Consider the following 19872-nt stretch of genomic DNA (forward strand, 5'->3'; position numbering starts at 1 on the left):
ACAATAGTCCTTTTAGAATTTCTTAAAATAATACTATTGCAACTGCACTTAATCCTCCTCTGCAGTCACTCATATCTATCTATCTCTATTTGCATTTCTTTTTCTCTATTTTTTCTGACAAAGCAAATCAAGGGCTGGGAGTGTAAGAGGAGCAAATCCAACGGTGGTAGAGTGACTGCAGGGAACATGTACCACAGAAAACACCCGTTGAGTTATGTCATGCCTCGAGATTCCGCAACGTGACACTCACGTCCTACGTGTCCCCGCTCCTCACTTTCTCGCTTTAAAACGTTCTTTCCCCCTCTCATCTACACTCATTTTCACTATTCTCCACTAAACCTAATAGTAGTAACGAATAAGAACAAGAAACACACGTTACTAACGCACAAAGAAGAAGAAGAAGAAACCTCTCTGTTTCCCACTTTCTTTCCTCTCAAAAGCTACACGAGATTCATCTATGGCGGAAGGTTCTGGAAGGAGGCTGATGGTGGAGGTTTGCAACGCGAAAAACCTGATGCCGAAGGACGGTCAAGGAACCGCGAGTGCTTACGCGATCGTTGACTTTGACGGCCAGCGACGGCGAACGAAGACAAAATCGAGAGATCTCAATCCTCAATGGGACGAGACGCTCGAGTTCATCGTCCACGACAAAGACTCCATGACTTCCGAAACGCTGGAGGTGAATCTCTACAACGACAAGAGGACAGGGAAACGAAGCACTTTTCTCGGCAAAGTCAAGATATCCGGAAGCACGTTTGTGAAATCCGGTTCAGAAGCGATTGTGTACTATCCGTTAGAGAAGAGGAGCGTGTTCTCTCAGATCAAAGGAGAGCTCGGTCTCAAGGTTTGGTACGTCGAGGAGGATCCACCGGAAACAGAGAACGCCGGAGAGGAGAAAGCAGAGTCAGCACCACCGGCAACGGAGGAGAAGCTGCCGGAGAATTCGCAAGAAGGAGAGAAGAAAGAAGATAAGGCAGAGGAAACGCAAGACGAGGAAAAGAAAGAAGATGAGAATAAACCTAAAGAAGAATCAAAAGAAGAAGAAAAACCAAAGGAGGAGGCTCCGGAGGCGGCGGTGCCGCCGCCGGAGGTTGAGAACCCACCGATTGCGCAGACAGAGAAGCCAAAGCCGCCGAAGGAAAAGCACGTAGAAGTGCAAAAGCGTGCGGATCTGAACGTTAGCGATCACGAACTGCGATCTCTGAGAGGCGATCGGAGCCGGAGTGCCTACGACCTCGTTGATCGTATGCCGTTTCTATACGTTCGCGTTGTGAAGGCGAAGCGAGCTAAACCGGAAACCGGTTCGACCGTTTACTCGAAGCTTGTGATTGGAACTCACAGCGTGAAGACAAGAAGCGAGAGTGAAGGCAAAGACTGGGATCAGGTTTTCGCCTTCGATAAAGAAGGCCTCAATTCGACGTCATTGGAGATTTCCGTTTGGTCAGAGGAGGTCAAAGAAGGGGATGAGAAAAGCGAGAGTTCTCTCGGAACGGTGTCGTTTGATCTGCAAGAGGTGCCTAAAAGAGTTCCTCCGGATAGTCCTTTGGCTCCGCAGTGGTACACTCTCGAATCCGAAACCTCGCCGGCAAATGACGTCATGCTCGCCGTTTGGATCGGGACTCAGGCCGACGAGGCCTTTCAGGAGGCTTGGCAGTCCGATTCCGGCGGCTTGATACCGGAGACAAGAGCTAAAGTGTATCTTTCTCCCAAGCTCTGGTATCTTAGACTAACGGTCATCCAAACCCAGGACTTGCAGCTAGGTTCGGAGGGACCCGAGGCTAAGGCTCGGAATCCAGAGCTTTACGTGAAGGCTCAGCTCGGCGCGCAGGTATTCAAAACAGGAAGAGCCTCACCCGGCTCGGCTAACCCAACGTGGAACGAGGACCTCGTGTTCGTAGCAGCCGAGCCGTTTGAGCCGTTTCTGGTGGTGACAGTGGAGGACGTGTCAAATTCTAAAACCGTTGGCCACGCGAAAGTCCACGTGTCATCCATCGAACGTAGAACAGACGATCGAACGGACTCGAAGTCAAGATGGTTCAACCTAGCCAGCGAAGACGAGTACACAGGTAGGATCCACGTCAGAGTATGCTTAGAAGGTGGGTATCACGTGATAGACGAAGCCGCTCACGTGACAAGCGACGTTCGAGCCTCGGCGAAGCAACTCGCGAAGCCCCCAATTGGTTTGCTAGAAGTTGGGATTCGCGGCGCGGCAAACCTTCTTCCGGTGAAGACCAAGGACGGGACACGTGGCACCACGGACGCTTACGTGGTGGCCAAATACGGACCCAAGTGGGTCCGAACCCGAACAATCATGGACCGGTTCAACCCGCGGTGGAACGAACAGTACACGTGGGATGTATACGATCCTTGCACGGTTCTCACCATTGGAGTGTTTGATAACGGGAGATACAAGCGAGGGGAAGATGGAAAACCTAACAGAGATTGCAGGGTGGGGAAAATTCGTGTGCGGTTGTCTACACTGGACACCAACCGGGTGTACGTAAACTCGTACTCGTTAACCGTTTTGCTGCCAGGTGGCGCCAAGAGAATGGGAGAGATAGAGATTGCAGTGAGATTCTCATGCTCCTCGTGGTTGAGTTTAATGCAGGCCTACGCAAGCCCAATATTACCAAGAATGCACTACGTTCGCCCATTCGGCCCGGCCCAACAAGACATCTTACGCCAAACGGCTATGAGGATTGTAACGGCTCGCCTCGCCCGGTCTGAACCGGCGTTGGGTCAGGAAGTGGTGCAGTTCATGCTGGACTCCGACACGCACGTGTGGAGCATGCGGCGGAGCAAGGCAAACTGGTTCAGAGTGGTGGGATGCCTGTCACGTGTGGCGACACTACTGGGTTGGGTCGATGGGATTCGCACGTGGGTGCACCCTCCCACGACGGTTCTGGTGCACGTGCTGCTTTCAGCGATTGTGTTGTGTCCATACCTAGTGCTCCCAACAGTCTTCATGTATGCTTTCTTGATTTTGCTTCTGAGGTTCCGTTACCGGCAGAGGGTCCCACAGAACATGGATCCGAGGATGTCGTACGTGGACATGGTGAGCCTGGATGAGCTGGACGAGGAGTTCGACGGGTTTCCGACCACGCGTCCCGCGGAGGTGGTGCGGATCAGGTACGACAGGGTGCGCGCGCTTGCGGGGAGGGCGCAGACGCTGCTGGGTGACATGGCGGCGCAGGGGGAGCGGTTGGAAGCGCTGTTTAGCTGGCGGGACCCGCGTGCCACGGGGCTATTCGCGGTGCTGTGTTTGGTGATGTCGTTACTGTTCTACGCAGTGCCGTTTAGGGGCGTTGTGCTGGTGGCTGGGTTCTATTACCTGCGTCACCCGAGGTTCCGCGACGACATGCCGTCTATCCCTGCAAACTTCTTCCGGCGACTCCCATCCTTTTCTGATCAGATTATGTGATAAACACATATTTTATGACACGTTTTTTGTTTATGGGTTGGGTTTTTGTTTTTTGTTTTTTTATAAGAAATATTATCTATTTATTGATTCGTTTATTTTTTATATGATCTGTGTGTCAATTTGGGAAAGCTTTTTAGAAGAAGAAAAAACAAACGCGTAAAGTGAGCAGAAAGTTGTTCTTGGTATGCTCTAAAAGTGAATGAAAAAGTTACCGTTGTGGTGGACCAAACAGTGGAAAAAGGATAAAAGTGAGCCACCTACAATACAACAGCCCCATGAACCTTTTGATGGATTGAAGAATTTATGACCGTTGATGCAGAATACTTGAACCCTAAGTAAATGCCGCCAGTGCCAGACAATATTGGAGAGAACTAGTTGTGTAATTGACCTTTTGTTCATATAACCTTTTGTTTTTCCTAATCTAATTAATATGGTTGCTTTTTTGGCTTCTACAAACTTATAATACTGGAAAGGCTATGTGGCCGTCATATTTTAAGAGTCATTTTTTTATGCCATGGTGCTGGCCGTAGAGATAGCTGGACAGGAAATTTACAGCTTAGATTGAGGTCAGGAAGAAATTCTAAGGTACTATTAGAGTGATACTCCCACCGGTAAAAGTTTGATCTAAATCTTATTATGCTATTTTAAATTTAATTTAATCTGTGTTTGGATTAGTAAATCTAAGATTCCAGAAAATGTAAGGATATTGTAAGGATTAGTAAATCTGTGTCTTGTGCATAATATGGGGACAAGGGGTCTTTCCAAATGGTGAGAGATACCGATTACATGTCTTCAATTTCTTGTTTTTAGTGCACACATAAATCTCAACTCTCTCTGAATCCTGTCTGGATTATCGGAGAATGTCACATTATATTGTCCTTACTGTTCCTTTAGCAAAATTTGACTGTTGTACTTTTGAAGATGATTGTAACTTGTAATCTCACATGGTGGAATTCGTGGTAGTAGACATATGATAAACTAAAACAACAATCTCATTTTATTATTAGAATCCTTCAAGGTTTTGTCTAACATTCACCTTGCTTTTAACGGTGCACGGATGTCTCGGTCCATATGATCGTTGATTTTGCATTTTAGAAAATTCAGTAGGAACCATTAATGAAAGCATGTTGAACCAGTAAGAATGTTTTATGGCACTTAAAGAGTAAGACTGTTTTATGGCAATCCCACTTTCACTGGTCATTGGTGTTCAACTGTGAACAAATGGAAATTCAAACAGCCTAGGAATTTCTGTCGGAGTAGTGGTATTTATTTTGAACTCTTAATTTAAGGTTGACCCTTAAATTGTATTGATTTTTCCACGATAAAATAATGGGCGTGCACTCTTGATCACTGACGTGTTTTTTTTTTTTATTTTTATTTTATGGATATGTTGTTTGATATGTACATACGAGGACACGGCACTCTGAAAAATCACAGTCATGGCTCATCGTGGAAGCATATCATTATTTCCTCTGTATTATTGTGAGAGCCCCATGTGTATCAGTCTGCAGTGCCTGTGAAGGAATGATAGGCTACGTGACTTTTGATATTAATTGATTTTCATATGTAAATCCTGTGGTATAAAATTGATTTGGTGGTTAAAAAGAAAAAAAATCATGAATTCGATTTTCTTCTTAACAAATTAATAATTAATATTTTTTAATAAAAAAAAATCTAAATTCACATCCATAACTGGTCCTCTACACACAACACAATGTACGAACTCCACCAGAGCGGTTTATGTTCTCTGCTCTTTGTTTCATATTCATGACTCACCTTTGTTTAGCCACTCATTAGTAATCATTGCAAGAAACTGAAAAATATTTTGGTAAGGAAGTATCTTTTATAATGACTTGGTAATTAATTATGTAAATCGAAATTATAAGATGTTCAGAAAAATCTTCATCTTGTTACACTGGCTGTAATTGCACTCAATTTATTCAGAAAAATCTTACGCCATGTTGCAACATGAGTTATAAATCTACTGTGCTTTTCTCTTTAAACAGGAAAATGATTTTGCTTGAAGCATTAGACTCTTGTCTTCATGTGAATGCCTAATATTGACCAACTTATACTTTCAATGTAGGCGCTAGCATTACCAGGCCGTGTTTAGAAACTTTGGAACTTAAGGCAAAAAAAATTAAAGATACTTAATCTAATATTAATCATCAATTTTTATATTAATCTTCTAACTATTTTAGTTACAAAATTATTTATCAGTATTTTATAATAAAATAATTTTAATATTTCACTCTCAATAAATAAGATAATTAGTCTATTTAATCTATTTTATAACATTGTTGATCACATATAAAATTATAGAATTTAAGTAATTTTAATTTTAAAAAAATTCTTTTCACTTTAGACTTTTGAAAAAAAAATGTCTAATTCTTTTATACAGTTTTATATACATCTACAAGATTGTCTTCATGTAAAGTTTTAAATTTTTTGAATTCAACTAAAAATCCAAAAATGGTTTTATATTGTAAATAGTTCACAATAAATAATCAATCAATACGTTGAAAATAGTTCACAATTTAATTTTATATAGGATAAAATTCTTATATTTATTATTCATACCATCCTTGCAAGTATAACAGTAAGTAAGATTAAATTAATTAAATAAAGCATTTATGAGTATGTGACATGCTAATGAACCCAAGGTTCTTGTCTAAAGAGGCCTTTTTTTTGTTGAATTGTCTAAAGAGGTCTTGATATTAAGTAACGAGTCCTAAATTTTCAAGGAGGCGTAAGGCAATTGTCTAATTTGCCTTAAAGCAAACACGACCCTGAGCATTACTCATACCTTAGGTGAAGGGTGCACAAATGTGCTAGTAGATTAACTCATGCCATTGAAGAAGATCTTGTTGATTCTGTTGTGGCAGAAAATTCTCGTGTTCTCAAAAATTGGCTAGGGGTATAGAAGCATTTAGTTTTACCTTCTCAAATTATAGGAATAATTTGCTAAAGAATTAATCTAGAATTAAGTTACAACCATATATAATCATAACTTTTCATGCATTATGTGGACCGTGTTCTTGACATAAGAGTCTTATGATCTTATCTACTTCAAAGATTAGAGTAATGTACTATGAGTCTACGACATTTTACAAGTTCACTGGTTATTTTGTGTTTGCTAGCAGCATAATAGACCTTCAATTGTAATTGTGTGCCAGATTTTGTATTGTGAGTCATGACTAATGGTAATAGTACTAATTGTTGCTTAGAGATAGAAATGACAAAATTCATTTATCATAACAAATTATCAAGCACAAACGCATTATCTAATTTATAGTCTAGAAGTGTGAGGCTTGATTGAAGGATTTAGTCTGCAACCAGTAGATATTTAAATTTTAACTTGTGACTGTTTGTTCCCTTTCTTGTATAGCTTTTTTTGCAGAAAAGAACACTAGCAGCGAAATCATTCGTAAGTATTGCTTTGACTTTGGAGTTTGGTTGTGCTAGCTTCTTTTTCTTGTGTACCCCCTCTTCCTTCTCAAGCAGGTATATTCCAACAGTGTCAACTGAAGCAGAATCTATTAAAATTGGCTGACTCAAGAATATGTGAAGATTGCTTGAAAGGATACATTTTTTTGTTGGAATCTGAGCATTTGGTATTTGTTACCCAAAGTCATTTATACTCACTCACTCTGAAACCAAATTTATGAAATATTTCTTTCTTTCTTTTTGAATGATATAGATTTGATTAAGGAATTAAGGAAAAAATATTACCATTAAAATTGAGGTTTAGAGACTTGTTGTGTTTTTGAGTTTTGAAGGGTAGTTCAAAAGGCAAAGTCTCACAATATCTAGAATAGCTTTGACTCAAGTGTTTCTATATCTATCATCTTATTGTTGGAATTCAATCAATCATTTGATTCTAATAGACAATCATCAATCCAAACCACATGTTTTCTATGCATGTAAGATTGGTTGTATGATGTTTCAAATGTAGAGAACCTTTTTTTCTTCACCATAATCTCTATTGGTAACTGCCATCAGTTACCCTAAATTTGGTAATTATAATTTGATCCCTTATCAAATTATAATATCATTAATGGTATCTATACAATTAGCCTTTCATGACATATATGCCCTTAGCCATAATTATATATTGATTAGACCACTTTAATATTTTGACTAATAATATAATGGCCCAAACTCATTCAATTACGTGATATATATATATATATATATATATATATATATATATATATATATATATATATATATATATATATATATATCCTTACCATCCTTATGAATGTGTTAGACTTTATGAGCTCAAAATTTACCATTACATGCCTTGAGCATATTCCAAAAATCTTGTCCATTGATTAGATCCGCATGTAGAACCAAAGTAATTTTCATTGTATCAATCACAACTAAACTCATCAATGATCACTAATGCTAACAGAATCAAATGACATAGACTCATAATAAAATGTGTAGCATGAAAATTACACACACACACATATATATATATATATATATATATATATATATATATATATATATATATATATATATCTCTCCTTACCATCCTTATGAATGTGTTAGACTTTATGAGCTCAAAATTTACCATTACATGCCTTGAGCATATTCCAAAAATCTTGTCCATTGATTAGATCCGCATGTAGAACCAAAGTAATTTTCATTGTATCAATCACAACTAAACTCATCAATGATCACTAATGCTAACAGAATCAAATGACATAGACTCATAATAAAATGTGTAGCATGAAAATTACATATATATATATATATATATATATATATATCCTTACCATCCTTATGAATGTGTTAGACTTTATGAGCTCAAAATTTACCATTACATGCCTTGAGCATATTCCAAAAATCTTGTCCATTGATTAGATCCGCATGTAGAACCAAAGTAATTTTCATTGTATCAATCACAACTAAACTCATCAATGATCACTAATGCTAACAGAATCAAATGACATAGACTCATAATAAAATGTGTAGCATGAAAATTACATATATATATATATATATATATATATATCCTTACCATCCTTATGAATGTGTTAGACTTTATGAGCTCAAAATTTACCATTACATGCCTTGAGCATATTCCAAAAATCTTGTCCATTGATTAGATCCGCATGTAGAACCAAAGTAATTTTCATTGTATCAATCACAACTAAACTCATCAATGATCACTAATGCTAACAGAATCAAATGACATAGACTCATAATAAAATGTGTAGCATGATTGATCCTACTTTACCTCAATGAGATCATTTAATAACACTAATGTACAAAGTGTAATAACTGAATAATAAACACACACACACACACACACACACACACACACACACACACACACACACACACACACACACACACACACACACACACACACATATATATATAACCAAATACATCCAAAAGTCAATGTATGCATACATAAAATCTAACATAGAACATAAAATACATAAAAGTGACTAACTCCCACACAACCAAAGATTCTTCGAACTGTAAAACACCCATGTGAGCAACATGCTCATGAAAGACCTTGGGTGGAAGTCCCTTAGTAAGAGGATCTGCTATCATGGAGTTTATCCCTAAGTGTTCTATGGAAATTTGTCCACTTTGTACCCTTTCCTTAACAACTAGGAACTTGATGTCAATATGCTTCGACTTGGTCGAGCTCCTATTGTTGTTAGAATACAATACAGCTGATTTATTGTCTTAATATAACTTAAGTGGTCTTTCAATTCCTTCCATAATTTGTAGCCCTGTGACAAAATTTCTTAGCCATATTCCATGATTTGATGCATCATAGCATGCCACAAATTTTGCCGCCATAGTGGATGAAGTAGTAAAGGTTTGCTTGGCACTGCGCCAAGAAACCGCACCACCGGCTAACATGAAAATGTAACCCAAAGTGGATCTCAAACTATCTAGGCATCCTGTAAAATCCGAGTGAGAATACCCAGTGATCTCCAACTGATCTGACCTCTTGTATGTGAGCATATAACACTTTGTTCTCTTCAAATACCTCATAACTCTTTTGGCTACTTTCCAATGATCCATTCCTGGATTGCTTAAATATCTGCCTAATACTCCAACTATGTATGCTATATCCGGACGCGTACATACTTGGGTATACATCAAACTCCCTACAACTAATATATAGGGAATCTTCTGTATTTCTTGAATTTCCAAATTTCCTTTTGGGCATTGTTTAAGACTAAACTTGTCTCCCTTAGCAACTGGAGTATCCCCAGATTTATATTCATACATGCCATATCTTTTAAGTACCTCTTCGATATAGCTTCTTTGTGATAATCCTAGAATACCTCGAGATCGATCTCGGTGTATCTGAATTCCTAATACAAAGGAGGCATCACCAAGATCTTTCATTTTGAAGTTTCTTGATAGAAATCTCTTGGTTTCGTGCAACATGCCTATTTCATTAGTGGTAAGCAGTATGTCATCAACATATAAGACCAGGAAAATATACTTGCTCCCACTGAATTTGTGATACACACAATCATCAACAAGATTCATCTCGAAACCAAATAAGAGAATTACTTGATGAAATTTGTTGTACCATTGACGAGATGCCTGTTTTAGCCCATAAATGGATTTTGTCAGTTTACAAACCATATTCTTTGGGTCTCCTAACACAAAGTTTTTTGGTTGCACCATATAAATTGTCTCATCAATGTTGTCATTGAGAAATGCCGTCTTGACATCCATTTGATGAAACTCCAAATCATAATGTGCAACAAGAGCCATGACTGTCCTAAAAGAGTCTTTCAATGAAACTGGAGAGAAAGTCTCTTTAAAGTCAACCCATTCCTTTTGGGTATAGCCCTTCGCCACAAGACGAGTCTTATACCTCTCAACATTACCTTTGGAAACCCGCTTGGTCTTAAATATCCATTTGCAACCAATGGGTTTCACACCTTCTGGTAATGGGACAAGTTCCCAAACCTTGTTGTCTTGCATGGACTTATACTCCTCATTCATTGCTTCAATCCAATTTTCTGAGTTGGAATCTTGCATGGCTTAATGGAAGTTGACTGGGTCATCTTCCATCATACCATTATTTTCCTCATGTTCCTGGAGAAATACCACATAATCATCTGGGATAGCACTTTTCCTTTCTCTTGTAGATCTTCACAAAGGTACTAGCTCATGAAGCATAGGTTCTTGAGGATCTTGAGTTTGTTCTTCATGAACAACCAAATTATCTTGAGTGGGAGATTCAATAACAATATCTTGTAGAGGTTCCAAATTTGCTTTATCAAAAGCAACTACATGAATTGGTTCTGGAATTGTTACTGATTCTTCCTCTAAGACAAAGTCTCTAACCTTATTCTTCCCCCTAAACTCAATATCCTCAAAGAATGTGGCAGTTCCCATCTCAAAAATTGTCTTTAATTTGAGATCATAAAATTTATAGCCCCTGGATCTTTCAGAATAACTAATAAAGTAATTGCTCGCTGTTCGGGAGTCTGATTTCCTTTCATTTGGCTTATAAGGCCTTGCCTTAGCTGGACATCCCCATACATGAAAATGTTTCAGACTAGGCTTTTGCCCAACCCAAAGCTCATAAGGTGTTTTGACAGCTGCCTTGGTTGTCACTCTATTTAGAATGTAAGCTGCAATCTTTAGTGTCTCTCCCTAAAGTGACTCTGGTAAGTTAGAATGACAAATCAAGCTTCTTACCATATCCTTAAGAGTTATGTTTCGTCTTTCAGCCACACCATTCATGCTAGGTGACCCCGGCATGGTGTACTGTGGGACGATTCCACATTCCTCTAGGTACCTAGCAAAAGGCCTTGAACGTTGTTCACCTGAACCGTCATATTTGCCATAGTATTCACCACCACGGTCAGATCTGACACACTTTATTCTTTTGTTGAGTTGATTTTCAACTTCAACTTTAAATGTTTTGAACTCATCCAGAGATTGTGACTTTTCATCTATAAGAAACACGTATGCATATATGGAGTAATCGCCTATGAATGATATAAAATATTGTTGACCATTCCATGAAGGTGTATGAAATGGCCCACAAATATCTATATATATCAATTCCAAGACATTTGTAGCTCTATATGCACCTAATTTCTTGCTTTTGATCTGTTTATCTTTAATGCATTCAACACAAACATCAAAGCTTGTGAAATCAATGAAATTCAAGATTCCGTTTGACACAAGTCGTTCAATTCTGTTCTTAGAAATGTGACCTAAGCGCTTATGCCATAATGTTCTTGAGTTAGTATTATCAATTCTACGCTTAGTACCACACAGTTCTGCATTAAAGGATTCACCATAAGAAGCTACAGTATCAAGTAGATATAGATTATCATTAACCAAGAGTGAACCAGTTCCAACAATATCTGAATTAAAAGTCAACCTGAACACATTGTTTCCAAATGAACATAAATAACCCAATTTGTCCAAATAAGAAACCGAAACCAAATTCCATCTAGATGACGGTACAACAAAAGTGTCTTTCAAATCCAAATAAAAACTAGTACATAATAATAATCTAAAATGCCCTATAGCTTCCACCTCCACCGATTTACCATCTCCAACAAAGATCCATCTTTCAGAATCAATTGGCTTCTGGTAGCTTAGGAAACCCTGCATTGAAACACTGATGTTAGTAGTGGCACCAGAATCTAACCACCAAGTGTTTCTAGGTACTGAAGCTAAATTGATCTCAGAACAGACCAAAGTAAGAAACATATCCTTCTTTGGACGCCAAGCATGATATTTGGTATATTTCTTCTTTACATATCCAGTCTTACTACAAAAGAAACAATTGTCACCTTGATTTTGTTTCTTTTGAGCTGGACCCTTAGCAGCTTCATTCTTGGGCTCCTCGGTTCTTTTTCTTTTGCCCTTGTCTTTAGAGGTACTCACAACATGAGCACTTTTATTCCTTTCTTGCTTCAGCCTTCCCTCTTTTTTCACACAGTATGAAATGAGCTCATTAAGAGACCATTTCTCCTTCTGATAGTTATAAGAGATCTTAAATTAACTAAACTGTGAAGGTAGAGAAATTAACACTAAATGAATAAGCAAGTCTTTTGACCGCTCAAGCTTTAGTGCCCTTAATTTTGAAGCAATATTTAACATTCCCATAATGTATTCCTTGACATTTCCTTTTCCTTGATACTTCATGGAAATCAAGTTCCAAAGAAGAGTACTTGTTTTCGCCTTATCGCTTTTTGCAAAGCGCTTTTCAATTTTAGCAAGAAATTCTTTGGCACTAATTATATCATCTGAAACAGTGCCTTTAAAGACCTCAGGAATGCCGCGCTTAATGATCATAAGACTCATGACTCATGCGATTTGAGTGATCCCAGTTCTCATGAAGTTTCCCCTATTTAGAGGTATTGGAATCAGCCGGAGAAGGGGGTTTCTCAATCCTTAATGCAAGCACTAGATCCATGCAGCCAAGGACTATATGTGTGTGTGTGTGTGTATGACCCAAAATTGCTAACACTTATGATATAAGCTCTCTACGTGACTAGTAAGGAATGAAAGTTCACACACATGAGTTTGGCATAGTGCAAATTTACTGGTTTGCCCCTGACACTTCCGACAATGGGTTGTGCAACCATGTGATGACTGTTTATTTCAATTAAAACTTGATTTTATTCATGCTAATCAATTAAATTTTCTTTGTCTTTGTCACTAATGGTTGTAAAATCATCCCTATATATAACATTCTATGAAGACCAAAACAAAAACAACACACAACTCCTTTCATTTTCAATTCTTACTATGTTCCTGGGTTGTGTAGGATATCGAGAATAAATCCTTTAGGATAGTACTCATATACACTTCATGAAGACATTGTTCGTGATTTCAATAACTTTTCATCATGTTTGAATCAAAGGATTACCACTTGAATACGAATAAGATAGAATATATGCATTGTATATTTTGTGAGAAACAATAGAAAATTGATCAAGAGGTAAAAATTAAAGAGGCCATAATAAAGTATTTCATGTTCAAGTTTATCATTTCAACATCACAAAATGGAAACAAAATCATCCGTTTCATTTATTTTCATGTCTCACTTGGTGTCCCACCAATTAAAGTTTGATAGGTCACTTAATTTTTCATGACTCCAACTTCTCCAACCATCCACGACTCCAACTTCTCCAACCATTGCTTCTTCACTTTTATTTTTCACTTTACCAAATTTTCACTCACTGTTGCAGCAACGACATTGTGTGAAATCAATGTGAGATCAAATCTGTGTGTGAGATTTATGAGGAACAATGGGGAACATTTCTTCTGAAGATGGTTCCGACCAGCAGAGCAAGCATTGTGGAACTAATTATGGTCTCAGTGTTGTTGTCAGCAGCTCGGAGAGTTGCAGCAGCTTCTCCGTGCGCTATTTCGACGCCGAAGGGAGCTTCCAGCTCCGCCAACCTCTCAACCCAACCCGAACTTGCTGCCATGGCAATGGTTTAGTACCCAAATGAGTGAGAACCGTTGGGTTTGACCCGCTAGAGGTTGAAGATCATGAATAGTGTTTTGCTCGAAAAAAAAAAACGAAAAATATACCATTTTTGTGCTAGCTAGATTTTGAACCCATGATTGTTAAGATACTATAATATGCACAAGCCACTAGATCATTAAAGGTTTTTTTATATATATTTATTTTTCATATATTATATCCTTATTTTGTTTATCTTTACAATTTATGAAATTTTGATTTACTTTATGCATGAATATATTCTGGAAAATTTTTATTCTATGCATATATATATGAAATCAAATGCATAATATTATGTTTTAATTATGAAATTATATATGAAAATTTTATTCATCATTGTATTATATCTTGATCTTGAAATGCATAATATGATTTATTCTCATATGGTTAAGTTTTATGTCTGAGTGATCTTTAAAATTTTGATTGATTATGGATTAGCCACAACATCTATAATTTGATTAAAATTATATGTTAAGTTGTTCAAATATCATATAAGGAATTAGACATAATGTTGTGATTAATTGTACTTTATATAATGAATTTTATCCCACATGAATTTTTATTATATTTGTATAATTAATTGGGATAAAATGACACATTATTTTTCATGGTTTACCCACAAGATCATGAGCTATGTATAATTTGTCAATTTTATCATAAAATAAATATTTGCGATAGAAAATTAAATTATTTTCATGATGTACCTCTAAAGTATGAATTTGAGTATGTAATTTGATTATTCTATCATAAGGTTTAATTGTTTCTTATTGAATTAAAAATTTAGCCCACAAGCGATTTTTATGTCACAAGATTCAATTTTCTATATGTTTACATTGGTAAAAGACACAATTAAGATTAATATGCCTCAAATTTTGACATAAGCCTTTGGATTTTGCAGCTTCTCAAACTATTAGTTTTTCTGATATTCAATGTGATGTTCCCGAACTCAAAGGAGATAACTATAAGATATGGAAGGACAAAATTCTTCTGCAATTGAGGTAGATGGACATAGACTATGCTATAAGGAAAGATGAACCACCTTCAATCATTGATGAAAGTAGCCCAGCTGATGTTGCACTATATGAGCGGTGGGAGCGATCCAACCGGCTTAGCGTGATGTTCATTACAACCAAAATCTCGACTGGGATATGTGGTTCTATCGACCAGCATGAAAAGGTCCGAGACTTGCTTAAGGCCATTGATGACTAGTTCATCGTTTCAGATAAGGCTTTAGCAAGCACCTTGATCATGAAGTTCTCCTTTCTTCGACTCACCAGTGTGAAAGGTGTACGTGAGTACATAATGAAAATGTGAGGTATTTTAGCTCAACTTAACAAACTGGAGGTTGATATGTTTGAGTCCTTCTTGGTGCACTTCATTTTGAACACCCTTCCGCAAGAATATAGGCCGTTTAAGATTTCCTACAACACATATAAGGACAAATGTTCTATCAATGAATTAACGACCATGTGTGTTCAGGAAGAAGAAAGGTTTGTAATGGAGATGGGTGAGAGTGCATTGCTGACAACTGCTTCTGGGAAGAACAAAACAGCTAAGTCTCAAGCTAATCAGAAGGGGAATGGTAAAATACCACCTCAAGCTGATATTAAGAAGGTGGCAAAGTGTTTCTTTTGCAAGAAGAAGGGACAAATGAAGAAGAATTGTCCCAGATTCCAAGAAATGGCTTGAGAAGAAAGGTAAATCAATCTCATTAGTATGTTATAAATCTAATATGACTAGTGTTAATATTAACACCTAGTGGATTGATTCTGGATCTACTATCCATATTGCAAATTCTTTGCAGGATATGGATAGTAGATCCAGTGGGAAGTGAGCAAAGCATTTTATCAGGCAATAAGCTAGGCTTACCTATGGAGGCTATTGGAACTTGCATTTTAACTTTAAGTAGTGGCTTTATTTTGAAATTAGAAAGGACCTTTTATGTACCAATTTTTTATCGAAACTTGATTTATGTTTCTAGACTCATACCTTTTGGATATTCCTTTAATTTTCAAGATACATCGTTTGAGTTATTTTATAATTCTGAATATGTTGGGAATTGTATCTTGTCTGATGGTCTTTATCTTCTTAGTTTACAAAATTATGCCACTTATAGTTCAATGCATGTTCAAACTGGTATTAAAAGGTGTAATATTAATGAGAATTCCTCTATGTTATGACACTGGAGATTAGGACATATCTCCATTGAGAAGATTAAAAGGTTAGTGAAAGATGGGGTACTCAATACTCTAGATTTGGCTGACTTTAAGACTTGTATGGAATGCATTAAGGGTAAACAGACCAACATGTCTAAGAAAGGTGCTAATAGGAGTTCAAGCATATTAGAAATAATTCATACTGATATTTGTTGTCCAGATATGGATGCACGTGGTCAGAAATATTTTATCACCTTTATAGATGATTATTCACGATATATGAATGTTTATTTGCTTAATAACAAAAATGAAGCATTAGATGCCTTCAAAGTTTTTAAGGCTAAAGTTAAGAACCAATGTGGCAAGCAAATAAAAATAGCGAGATTAGATAGAGGTGGAGAATATTATGACAAATATACTGAGAATGGACAAACACCTGGTCATTTTGCAAAGTTTCTTCAAGAACATGGGATTGTTGCCCAGTACATTATGTCTGGTTCTCCAAATCAGAATGGTGTGACAAAAATAAGAATCAAACATTATTGGACATGGTACGGAGTATGTTTAGCAACTCCAATCTTCCTAAATCCTTGTGGGCTAAAGCACTAAAGACGACAATGTATATATTAAACCATGTTCCAACCAAGGTTGTCCCAAAGACACCTTTTGAGTTGTTTAAAGGTTGGAAACCGAGTTTGAAACATATATGCGTTTGGGGTTGTCCATCTGAGGTGAGAATATATAACCCACAAGAGAAGAAACTTGACCCGAGTACTATTAGTGGGTATTTCATTGGATATGCCGAAATATCTAAAGGTTATAGGTATTACTGTTCATATCATATTACTAGGATTGTGGAATCAAGAAATGCCAAGTTTCTTGAAAATGACTTGATTAGTGGAAGTGATCAATTAAGGGACTTAGGTTCTAAAATTGATTATATAAAGTCTCAACCTTCCACATCAAGTGAAAGATTGGTTATAATTCATATCCCTCAAGTTCAAAGGGATGATGAACAACACATGATTGACATTCCACAACCTGTTGCTGATAATCCAGTAGATCAAGTTGATCATCAAATTCCTAAAAATGATGAACAACCAGCTGAACAACATGATCACCAAGAAAATGTTGATGCAGCATTAAGGAGGTCTACTAGAGTAAGAAAATCAACTATTCCTAGTGATTATATTGTATATTTGCAAGAATCTGACTATAATATTCGAGCTGAAAATGATCCCAAAACTTTTGATCAAGCCATGAGTTGTAAAGAGTCAAATTTATGGTGTGATGTCATGAAGGATGAGATGAATTCCACGTAGAGTAATGGATTTTGGAACCTTGTAGAGTTGCCTAATGGGCCAAAGGTCATTGGATGTAAATGGGTCTTTAAGACCAAAAGGGATTCATTAGGCAACATTGAGAGATACAAGACAAGACTCGTTGTTAAGAGATTTACTCAAAAAGAAGGAATCGACTACATAGAGACTTTTTCTCCTATATCTAAGAAAGATTCTCTTCGTATTATCTTGGCATTAGTTGTTCATTTTGACCCTGAGTTGCAACAAATGGATGTGAAAACAGTCTTTCTTAATGGTGATTTAGAGGAAGAGGTTTATATAAAACAACTTGAAGGCTTTTCCTCTAGTAGCGGTGAGCATTTGGTTTGCAAGCTTAATAAATCTATATATGGTTTAAAACAAGCCTCCCGTTAGTGGTATATTAAGTTTCATGGGATAATTTCTTCATTTGGTTTTGATGAAAACTCCATGGATCAATGCATATACAACAAGGTCAGTGGGAGTAATATATGTTTTCTTGTTTTATATGTAGATGATATTTTACTTGCAGCCAATGATCGAGGTTTGCTACATGAGATGAAACAATTTCTCTCTAAGAATTTTGACATGAAAGATATGGGTGATGCATCTTATGTCATTGGCATTAAGATTCATAGAGATAGACCTCGAGGTATTTTAGGTCTATCATAGGAAACCTATATTAACAAAATTTTAGAGATTTCGGATGAAAGATTGTTCACCAAGTGTTGCTCCCATTGTGAAGGGTGATAGGTTTAATTTGAACCAATGCCCAAAGAATGACTTTGAGAGGGAACATATGAAAAACATTCCTTATGTTTTAGTTGTTAGAAGCCTCATTTATGCTCAAGTGTGCACAAGACCAGACATTGCTTTTGCAGTTGGAATGTTAGGAAGATATTAGAGTAATTCAGGTATTGACCACTGGAGAGTCGCTAAGAAAATGATGAGGTACCTTCAGGGGACCAAATATTACATGCTTATGTATAGATAAGCAGACAATCTAGATGTGATTGGTTATTCAGACTCAGACTTTGTTGGTTGTGTTGATTCTTGCAAATCAATATCTGGGTACATTTTCATGATGACTGTTGGAGCTATTTCGTGGATGAGTGTTAAGAAAACTTTGATTACTACTTCTATCATGGAAGTTGAGTTTGTCTTTTGTTTTGAGGCTACATCACATGGTGTATGACTTAAGAATTTCATTTCTGAGCTGAAGATAGTTGATACTATTTCAAGGCCTTTGAAAATTTTCTGCGATAACTCAGCTGTTGTCTTTATGGCTAAGAATAACAAAAGTGGAAGTCAAAGTAAGCACATCGACATTAAGTACTTAGCCATTAGAGAAAGAGTAAAAGACAAGAAAGTGGTCGTTGAGCATATAAGTACTGAGTTGATGATTTGATCCTTTAACTAAGGGCATGTCACTGTTTAAATTCAAGGATCATGCAGAAAGAATGAGACTTGGTTCCACTTTATGATTGTATACATTCAGGTTAAAATTGAAACTTTTATATTTTGATATTTTCTTATATTCAGGAGCACATTGATTTATTTGAGAAAAATTATGTTTTGAACCAAGAATAAACATTGGGTTTATTCATTAAGTTTTATTACCACTTTGAGTATACTGCTTGAGAAATTAAACATATTGTAATACATGGATGATATTACTTGTTATAAGAGGAACTATCACTATGTTTTGTATATTCATTTCTTAAGAAGATTGAGCATTAACTTATTTTAATCATTGAGTCAAAACATTTGGACCAAATGAGAGAATGTAATAATTTGATCTATACGTTTTGGAAAATAAAATGTTCCATCAATTTTGGAATTGAGAAGCCAAATATTTAATGACTACTAATGGGTGATAATGATCACTAATGAGTGAGAATGACTATTAAATGCATATTCTTGATGGTAGAATGCCTATATATAGCACATGTATTTGGTCCTTGAGCTCACCTCTTCTAACAAGACAGCTCTATCATGACAATAGCTAGAGGTACATTTTAATTTTTGCTTTTCCGCATTTTGTTGATAACCTGTATTTTATTTTGTAGTTTATAACATCACAGGTTAAAAAATTTAGTCTAACATTGGGATTGCGTGGCCTCGATTTGTCTAGTCTTTTATGGTATGTGGTTAAAATTTAAGCTATGTGGTTAGAGAAACGGCTCAAAGGTTATTTGTGGCCGCAAATTATCTATCAAGCTCAAGGAAAAATTTTATGGTATTTCAACACCACAAGATTCTATGATAGACCATTAGGCAAAAGATGTATAGCACAAAGAGAATCTGAATTGAATATACCTGCATATCACGGAATTCCCGTCCCCAAGTTATTGAAACACCGTTTTCGTCACGAACAAGTTCAGAACACCGTTTAGATAAGATTAGATCACGGAGCACCCTAGTCTTGAGAAACATTATCCTTTTAACAAAGTTAACCAATACCATAATACACAT

The 19872-nt window shown here is 36.8% G+C and overlaps 1 protein-coding gene across 1 annotated transcript; it reads left to right on the plus strand.

Moving 5' to 3' along the window:
* Positions 1–333: 333 nt before the first annotated feature.
* LOC114394079 (FT-interacting protein 7-like) lies at positions 334–3877 on the plus strand. Its single transcript, XM_028355641.1, has one exon. It carries the CDS (start codon positions 458–460, stop codon positions 3419–3421), a length of 2964 nt encoding a protein of 987 aa, XP_028211442.1. The 5' UTR covers positions 334–457; the 3' UTR covers positions 3422–3877.
* Positions 3878–19872: the final 15995 nt, after the last annotated feature.

Source organism: Glycine soja, chromosome 17 (assembly GCF_004193775.1).
Source record: "Glycine soja cultivar W05 chromosome 17, ASM419377v2, whole genome shotgun sequence".
Classification (NCBI taxonomy): Eukaryota; Viridiplantae; Streptophyta; class Magnoliopsida; order Fabales; family Fabaceae; genus Glycine; species Glycine soja.